The sequence below is a fragment of the Juglans regia genome, chromosome 2 (assembly GCF_001411555.2).
Source record: "Juglans regia cultivar Chandler chromosome 2, Walnut 2.0, whole genome shotgun sequence".
Lineage (NCBI taxonomy): Eukaryota > Viridiplantae > Streptophyta > Magnoliopsida > Fagales > Juglandaceae > Juglans > Juglans regia.
In genome coordinates this window covers 99,928-110,115 of record NC_049902.1, presented here as the reverse complement: position 1 = coordinate 110,115, position 10,188 = coordinate 99,928, and the positions used below count along the sequence as shown (strand labels likewise).

Here is a 10,188-nt window from a genome sequence, read left to right as displayed (position 1 = left end):
TAGCTCTTTCTGACCTCTCTCTCTCTCTCTCTCTCTCTGTATTCCTTGTTTCATATTTATGTATATAGAACTTTTTACTAGTTAATTAGTCGAACACAACCATCCATTACCAATACGTACGCGTTCATTGGTCTGCTGAAACTCATCGCGCGCCTACATACGAATGTATCTCTGGAGAGGATTAGCTTGTTATCACAATGGAAACCCAGCTGCTGCGAAGATTAATGGTACTTTTTTTTCGTTGTCTATACCGTAATGTATATTGTGATAGGAATTATCATTATTTATAGTACTCTCTGTAAGTTGGGAAGACCCTAATAGCCCCACACCCCACTTTTTGGGGAAGTAATAGTTCAATACGTACATCAGATCTAGATAATTCATGCCAATTATATATAACTACTTACTGCACCTCTGGAAATAAGTCGCTTATTTTTCTTTGCAAATCTAAAAAAATCGAGCGAATATAAATGGAAACTGTCACTGAAACTGCACCACTCTCTATGCTTCCAAAATTTCATCAACACTTCTTGATTCCACTTTCCTTGAAAGTTTCATAAGAAATATTTAATCAAAGAAATATGGGGAAAAGACATAACATAGGCCCTATTTAATTTGTTTTAGGTTGAACTTAATCCTTAAACAAACTTTAATTTTGATCTGTACTAACCTCTTGAGTTCGGCCGGCCCGGTGTCAAAGTCTCCTGTTCGTATGATGATCAGGATCAGAACTCGAAGATGAAGAACTTCCAAATCGCGCCGCAAATCTTAGAAACTGATCATGATGCTGTAGTTGTTGAGATGGTACGGAAGATGACGACGAAGATGAAGTTGATGAAGTCTGCGAAGCAAATCTTTCCGGCCCGTAGTGACTAGGTAGAACAGCATAATTCAAGTTATTATCTCCACTCTGAAGAAGTTGTGCATATTGAAACAGATTGGGATATGTTTCTTGATCAGAAAGAGATTGACCAGGAGCATGCATATGAACTATCGGGTTCGGTACTTGTTCAGTCGCCAAATGCATGTCTTGATGACGAGTTGTAAGGTAACCTATTTCGTTCCTCCCTTGAACTCTTTCGGGGAAGTTAAGCTTAGCTTTGCTTCCTTTGAACCTGAGAGCTGCTTCATCGTAAGCAAGTGCGGCAGCCTCAGCTGTGTCGAAAGTGCCGAGCCAAACTCTGGCTGCCTTCTTTGGGTCACGAATTTCGGCTGCCCATTTGCCCCATGGTCTTTGCCTTACTCCTCTATAATGTCTCGGCCTCCTCACGTTCCCTACAAAGAAATGTTGATCTTGTCTTTGTTTTATATGTAATAAGTGAAAATCCAGAAAAAATATTCAGACCATATATACATGATATTTAAGTACATTAATTATTTCCACGAATCACTGAAAACCTCGCAATCTTTATTGCTAAAAATAAGAAACTTTAAGCGTAAGTTGGAAAGCAAAATCAAGCTTAAACCTAAGAGAGAACCGATTATGTCCAGAAAAGAAGATATACGGTAATACGGGATATAGTACTATTCGCATATGGCTAGAGTATTTCAAGATTGTGGTACACTTAAAGCCTCAACACCGCAGTACTTAGGTATATGTACAGAAAAGTATATATGAGCTAAAGCTGTATATATTTCACTAATGTTAATTTGCACTCTCTTAAAGCCAAGAGGAAAGAACTTGCATCAATTCCATATGTTAATTAATAAGGAAAATAAAATTAATCAACAATTAAATAATGGAAAATGATAACGGGAAGTGATAAAACTAGAAGGAAAATAGGGCTACAAAAATTAACATTATATTCAAACCCTAACCGATTTTCAGTCAGTGAGTCAACATCCATATATTGGGGAGAATCCTGAATACATGCACCAGTATTATTTTCACCATCCATTAATCTAACACAGAAAGGTTAATCATCAAAAAGAGATTTCATAAAATCTTAAATTTGTTAATAAAATTAATGTGAAATACCCTGATCTAGTGTGGGCTGAGACTGATCATCCTGTTCCCTTGTGCTGGATTGAGATGTGATTAATGGGTTTCCATGCACCTGAACTGGATTTTGGTCTCTGTTACTAATAACTTGAGCCAAGGCTGAAACCATGACAGACATGTCTTGTTGTGATCGGGCCGAGTAGGTAGGGAAGATGTGATCCTCCTCTTTCTCCTCCCCTTCATTGGAAGGAAGGGGCCTCTTCCCATGCATGTTTCCGATCCACTTTACCTTTTTGATGCCTGCCTTGTTATATATATGGTTCTGCTATATTATGCAGACCAAGCAGTCCCAGAAAGAAAGAAAGGAAATAAAGAAATGAGAGAACAAGAAAGGAGAAAGGAGAGGAAGGTTCAGTTCGCTTGAGGGATTTTAAAGCCGTCCTACTTGGTATGAACATGACAGATGGGACGTAGGAAACGTCGTTTTATACCTCTTTTGACTTTCCCCCCCCGGCGATTAAGGGTTCAGACCTGGCTGATTCCCTCCTTCCACCCCCACTTCCTCCTTCTCCTCTCTCTCATTCTTCCATTCATCTACTTTTTTTATTAAAATTTTTTAAGGTCGTAAAAGACAGATCAACAATTTTCCAACCGGCAACTTCTGAGAGACACGTGTGGCACAAATAGATTTATAGATCGAAAATCGTCAGAGGAAAGTGATGTTTTTACGAAAATCACCCCGTGTACGTGGTTCTCATGCGCCGCCCACATCTGCGCGTGGTCCTCAAGCATCACCCTTATCGGTAGCTCTTCTTGACACAAGCACAAAATCACCAGACTCGCCACTATCAGACCTTTAAAATTTGACTTTTGTGGCTAAAAAGAGACAAGTGTGTTGCCTTCACGTGCTGCCACAGATTCTAAATTGTACTGAAGTTGATCCAAACTGTAATCCATCATTTTTTGCATTTATCAGCTTACTGTTTTCCTTTTTGATTTCCTTATTGTTAATTAAAATAAAAAAAAAAGTTTATCTCTCATACTTTTTTCTATAGAGGTTGAGTGCTCTCTTTCTATGAAGAATGAGATTGAGTCTCTGTTTTTTAATATTGTCTGAATAACTATCTCGGTCATTAATTTATAATATTCACTAAAATAAATATGACTTTTTGCTGCCAATTTCTTCGCGATGCCCATAATATTGGTCATAAAATGCTAATTTTGTGCTACTTAATTATTTGCATCTTTACACATAGGAGTTTGGGGTAATCTAATTAAGAAATACATAGCAATGTTTTCCCATTTCCATTTGTGAATGGGTTAAGGTTGTAAGTTTAATACCTGTCGGTCGTTGATGCTCCGGCTTTAACCTCCTATATATATATAAATCACATTTTTCGATGAAGTGAGCGATGTCACTACAAGAAAAGTCTTTTTTACTGGCGATTTTATAATCGCTACAACAAAAATCGCCTCTAATGTTACTTATTTGCAACGAGTTGGGAATCGCCGCAAGTTTTTAACACCATGTGCCGAATTCTATTCCTGACTTCACCTATTCCATTTTTTTACAGCGATTATATATGTATTAGCGGCAATATTTTTCGTCGGTATAGGTTTTATTCTGTTGCAACGATGTAATTTACGTTGTAACACTAAGTGTGGGCGCCAAAACACAAAATTTTTATTTGCCCCCAATCTTTTTTGCCCCACCATGCTTCTCCACTTTGACGAAACCTAGACCAAAAGTAGAAAACCCATTTCTCCACTAGTCATTGCCGACGGTCACTGCATTTTTGGACGGACGGAAAGCGACTTGAAGGCTTCACTTTGGTAACTACGCCGTTCACCTTCGAAGTCCCTTCTTCCCACACCCTTCTCCCCCTAGTTCGTGTTTCTTCATGGACAGCCCACCTGAAAATCCACATTCCTCGTAGAATGAATACTTTTTTCGTGCCTTTCATTTGATGGTGGCATCACTTCATTTTTCGAGTCATTTCCTGCACCTAGAAAGTCGCTGCACAGTGCCTCCATATTCGGCTTGGAGCTAAGTTTTTCGGCTTCATTTTCTTGTCGATTGAGTCTAATTTTTAGGGAATATATTCCCTTTCAGGTATATTTTCTTGTCTAATTTGTCTATTACATTGCAGCGAATGCATATCATTTTCATTTTATTTTTGCTTGTACAATAATTTTTTTACACTGTCAATCTCATTCCCATGTTCTTCCTTTAGGTTTAATTTTTGTATATCTGCCTTTTCTGTTTGTGGTGGTCTAAGCTGTGGATATTAGCAGTTGGCAAAATTTGTGGGTGATATTCAATAAAAAACAGAGTCTTTTTCTTGTAGCGTTTATGGTCCCTTTTGGTACCTTCTAATATGTAGTTAACTGATTTCTGTGAAGAATGTTGCTTTGTTTGAATCTGCATATAAAATTAGTTTTTCTAGGAATTTTTTTACTGATCATTAATTAACTATAGGTTAACTCTTTCAATGGCATCCATAATGAATAAATGATTTTTTTGAAAACGATGTGGCCACTTGATTTAAAGGATTAAAAATAGACTACAGATCATGCAAGCATGAAAATCTTATATATAGTGGACACTTAGACATAATTATATGCATTGTATGAGGCCTTTAAGTTTCTCTAGACTACTTCTCGAGCTACCTAACCAGGCTCCATATGGTTATATTCCATTAGCTCGGTCTAAAAAACAAATAACTTCTATTTTAAAACCTGCATTGATTTAATTAAAATATCATATTGTTAGAGCTATCTATACATATCGAGTGTTGTTGTTGTTTTTGCTGCTTTTGTTTCTATCTATCCTTGAAAATATACAATTCCAATTATAGTTGTCTTTAAGTAGGCAGTTGTTTTCCGTTTTACCTCATAATCACTAATTGTGCAGTTGTGATATAATCTCCTTTTTTGCACAATTTTTGCTATGTGTATCTGCATGTTGAACATGTGTTGATGTGGGTATTAGATGTTGATAAACTATGTTTGAATTTTTTTAATTTGCACACCACAGATTTTTCATTTTTTACAATAAATCCCTACTTTATCAATCACTGATCGACATCATAGCATCTGGAATGTACATATATCATCCACCTTTACCACACAAAAAATTGCATGTTGTATGCCTGCCTGCTTTATCTGTCTTTGATGTGGTTCTCAATTGCTTAAAGTTTGGTATTCGACACTTCTTCATAAAACCCATTGAATAATATATATATTTCAAAAGAGGAAATAAAATTCTGTGAATACACCATGATTCTTTCTACCTAGCTAATAGTAATAAGAACATTTGAATTGAAAATAATTAACTCTAATGCCCTAGTAGTTACTTTCTGATTGAAAACATATCTGATCTTACCATGCTAATTACTTAAACTTAATTATCTTCTTACTTCTTTTACTAAATAATGGTGTTTTTCTTCAAGTTCTATAATTATCATGTTTTGTGAAATTAGAAGGGTGACTCTAGTCTTAATAAACCAATTATTAAAAGCACAATTCAGGTTTATCACTTAAACTTGAATTTAAGGTGTCAATGCTTTTTATTCGATTAAGTCGATTTTTAAAACATAAGAAAGATCTCTCTAATTTATCTTATAATGAGAGTAAAAATCGTCGGCGAAAAACTATGTGCTTGACACATATCACATCCTTGGGGTATCTCTTTTACACTAATAATGTAAAAGACACACACAGAGCACGCTAAGTTGGCATTCAATCCATTTTGTTCACCATTTTCATTTATAGGTTTGGAATCAATGTTTTTCTCAAGGTTGAATTGATTTTATGCTCTTAAAAGTGTCAACTTTGTGATGATCAGATTCTATTTGGATGAAGCTTTGAGAAACACTGATCAGATTATTTTTAAATATAAAACCCATTAAAACCAATAACATCATAAATGCATTTTTTCTTTTTTGTTGGGTGCTAATTAAGAAGGGATATTGGAGGTGCATGGAAATTGCATGGGTAAATATATTATATTATAAAGTGTGTGTGTGTGTGTGTGTGAGAGAGAGAGAGAGAGAGAGAGAGAGAGAGAGAGAGAGAGAGAGGATGGTGAAAACAGTTCCCACAATTAAGGAGCATCGATCCTTAATTGCTGGTGTAGGACAGGAATTAGAGGCCACCAATTATAAATGTTGTGCAGGATTTTTTCATTTAAATTTGGGGCTTGCATAGAGTTGATTTTACTGTTGGTAACTGATCAGTGTTCTTGACTAGCAATGTGGATGACTATTTATGTTTAAAGTTTATGGTTGGTTGCTTTTTTACTTTGGCCATGTTTTTATTATGGGTAAGAGTTTTTTTTTTTATAGCTAAGAACCTATTCTTCAATAAATTTTGGCAAAAGCCTTTGAAGAACGTGGATCTTTGCTCCACAAACATCCATACATTGATGTTCCTATCTACGAGAACAAGCATTGCATATAATAGAAGGTCAACACAATTTGCTGTCAAATTGTATCTCATGAACCTACCAAGCTATTTGACAACGTAGATGAGAGGCATATAGTAGGTCTATCCATGTTATTGCTTTGTTTGGTGTTTTTCTTTTAGAAGTTAAGAGGTCATACTTTATTAAGTAAGAGTATATCTAGGTGCAATTTCTCAAGGTGCAAGAACATGTACACTTATTTTACAGTTAAATTAGTAATCAATATTTCCTCTATCATTATTACAAGGAGCTTATACCTTGCTATTTATGCCATATATATGAGGTATGTAGGCAGCCGGCTGACCATGTGATATATATATATATATATATATATATATATGCAAATTGGGTGTCTTTATTTTGTTCTTATCCACATTTTGCCTTTCCTTATTCAAGGCCTTGCATGATTGACGATCCCCATCCTTTGTCGGGGTCATGATCTTCCTCACTCCCATGTCACTTCATCCTTTGCAAAATACAATTTTCCTTGTCTCATGTCCTATTAGTTTCGCTTTCAAGAAATAGAAAATAAAAAAACATTTTAACCCAATTTTATACATGTGACAGTAGTGCTGTCCATTAACGCACACATATATAGATAGCAAGAACTGGGATCTTGCTGTTTGATACATAGGAGTATATAATACCCAATTTCTACTTGGTTTTTGCATGCCCAGGAATGTAAACATCTATATACTCAAACAATATTTCCAAAACGGATGTGTGGTGCACCACAAACAATTAATGCTGATGATTGAGCCCAGATGTTGAACGCAATTCACTAGAAGAAAATTGGTCTATATCAGCGAGTTTTTAGTCGCTGCAATTGAAACCCCTAAAAGGAAAAAATAGGTCAACTTCAAGTGAGGCTATCTCATATAAGTGACACATTGAGTCAGCTTAAAAACTGTTTCAGATTTATTATACTACTAACTTCATATTTTTCTATTTTTATAAGATCATAAAAGTTAATTCCTAGTTATTTTAGTTAGGAGCAAGTTTAAACATATTATAACTATATTAGTGTGTATAAGTCTTGCATAGTCTCACTGAAAACCATAAGATTCATTATTAGAAAATAAAAAACTTCTTATAATAGCAATTAATTCCCTTGAGGAGAATATGAATGGAAATCTCTAGACAAACTCTAGAGAAGATGATTGATCCAAATGTATGCAAATCTGTTTCTATTATAAAAACAACGGAAAAACTTGAATGCCTACTCTTTAACACATAAACACTGTGAGCTAATAACTTAAAATAAAAATTAAATGGTAAACAAATATGTAATTACTGGAACTCTATGCTCATCTATTGGCACTACAAGAAAAAAGAGTTTTCCCTTTATATTAGTTATAATCGATCTGCAATCTTAGCTATGGTTATGGTATATATAAAGCCTAATTTGCACAAAGTGGACGTTGAATGTTAATCTGTAAAATTAAGTGTAGGATATTCATGAGACAGACTTATTATTCAGTTTCTCTATAAATATATATATAAGCATATTATATCCTTGCTATCTAGCTCTCCCTCTCTCTCTCTCTCTCTCTCTCTATATATATATATATATATATTAGATGCATGCATGGTTAATTAAATCATTAATTAGATAACGCACTTCGATCTTCCCATTTGCTGATCATGTTTTTTGGATGGAGTATTGGTTTCTGATATAACAATATGCAGTATATATGCTGTATATCTAATTTAAGATTCTAGCCAAACAACTTTACATGTAATGTCAATATATGTATATGTATGTATATATATATATATATATGCTATAAATCATGTATTCAGATTATATGCCTTTCGTATACATAGGATCATCTTCTACAACTTGTGTGGGCTATATGTTCGTCTATGCCTTCCATATCACCCTCATTCATCACATTTGTTGGGGATATATATCAATACCTTGGCAGCCTTCTAGTAATATATATATTAGCCCCGAAGCAATCAAAAGCTGAGTACTACTTATCCAATATGTAGATAAAGCCGTTATATGCATAAATGGTGGCTGGTCATATATCATTTTTACTTGACCATTAATTTTCATTTTTTTCGATTATAAACCCATGCAATCACATGGGTTTAGTGTAATTATTTAAATAAATAATTACACTAAATACTGACTTATATTCTAATATATATATATATATATATTATCTCATGCATATATATAATTATATATACTACTTATCCATGCTAGTCACAAGGAATGGGTAGAATATAATTAACTCTAGCTTATATATTATATATTGGTATTACGTAATAATACCAAGTTCTTACTACTGCAATGGCTGATATGGCAAAAAATGGCATATATTTATAGGCCCCCCCTAAATCCAAAAAAACATTTAAAGAATAACTAGTCACAAATCACATATCCAACATAGGCTACAACTGAATGAACATTCTGTTTGCTGCTCATATTCCAGGACCATACTAAGTATGCCCCTTTTTGCCTTCAACAAATGCCTCCCCTCAACCATCCCATCCTACGTACATAAACCTTCATAAGCCTCTTCATACACAACAAGTTTCCATCAATTTAGTTATGGGGCTTTTGCTTGACTGATTTTACAGTTAAAATGCAGAAAGCTAACATCTTCAAGGTATGTAATAGCCATATAATGCGTAATCTCTGTATGGAGTTCAAATAAAAATTTAGTTCCAGCTATTCTTCAAAAGGTCCAACTCAAGTTGAACCCTAAAATCATTTTTCCATTATGCATAAGAAGAAAAGATACCATGCATGTACCTACAAAAATTAAAATGCATTTGTCTATATATGCTATTAATGTTTGTAATACCAACAAAGTGTATAATGCATGCTAAATTGAAAGCAGTTTCACCCAATTTCTTTATCATAATGTCATGTGTGGTTGAGATTTGGTAAAAGTTATTTTATTTTGGGAACTTTTAAATCGAACTTATAAAAAATTGATGTTTAGCCCTTGCTATTTTTTGTTCGATTTAGAGCCGAGCTCAAGCTTATAACTAGCTAGCCTACTTTGTTTCATACTATACTTTTATTTTCTTTCAAATTGCTATTTTAGTTGAAATGAAACTACACTACATAAATCATTCAATACAATACTACATGAAATTTAATGAAAGGGAGGAAGTCAACCCAATTGTTGCTTCCATCCATATATCTTTCATGTAGATAACTCACTGGGGTTTATTGGACAGCGAACATGGAAATGCAATCATTTTCAATTATTTATTTATAATGCCTGAAATGAGGAGTTTTCAATGTTTGGCTTAGTGCTAAGTATGGATAGAAATTAAATGGTTTGATGTTGTGTTTTGTAGTTGACTTTCCCTAAGTGAAGAGGATGTATGGAAAGTGCTTTGTACTTGAAATTATATAGTTGGTTTATGCAATTAAAATTGTGATTAAAATCATTACGCCTATAACTCAATGCTTTTATTTGTATATATTTTTTTTATTGATTTTGTTTCATATATATTCTGGTATTGAGATTTAAAGGTTTTGAAAATTACTTGGATTGTTGGGTGCAGATTGTAGGACGGACGTCGAGTGCTTTTGATTGAAAAGCACTTGACTGAGGCCGGCGGGCTTGTTAGTGAGCCATTTCACCCAGGTGTGAGCTGAAACTCTTTCAGTTGAGGATTGAAGGTAATGAATACCCATACCCAGCTGCAAATCCTTTTTTCCATTTCATTAATTCTCAAAACATAGATGATTGTTTTGTTGTTAGTATTATTATATATGCTAGATCTTATGAGTATGGAAAGAAATATGGAT

The 10,188-nt window shown here is 34.2% G+C and overlaps 1 protein-coding gene across 1 annotated transcript; it reads right to left on the bottom strand.

Moving 5' to 3' along the window:
* Nucleotides 1-372: 372 nt before the first annotated feature.
* LOC109000456 (ethylene-responsive transcription factor ERF114-like) lies at nt 373-2,377 on the bottom strand. The gene is made up of 2 exons (XM_018977325.2): nt 1,979-2,377; nt 373-1,275 (listed from the first exon to the last, which is right to left on the bottom strand). Exons 1-2 carry the CDS (start codon nt 2,211-2,213, stop codon nt 695-697), a joined length of 816 nt encoding a protein of 271 aa, XP_018832870.1. The 5' UTR covers nt 2,214-2,377; the 3' UTR covers nt 373-694.
* Between the last annotated feature and the right edge of the window lie 7,811 nt (nt 2,378-10,188).

Coding starts and splice junctions, on each gene's coding strand:
- LOC109000456 (XM_018977325.2), bottom strand. CDS start 2,213: ATGCATGGGAAGAGGCCCCTTCCTTCCAATGAAGGGGAGGAGAAAGAG. Junction 1,276..1,978: donor TCAGCCCACACTAGATCAGG/GTATTTCACATT, acceptor ATTTCTTTGTAG/GGAACGTGAGGAGGCCGAGA.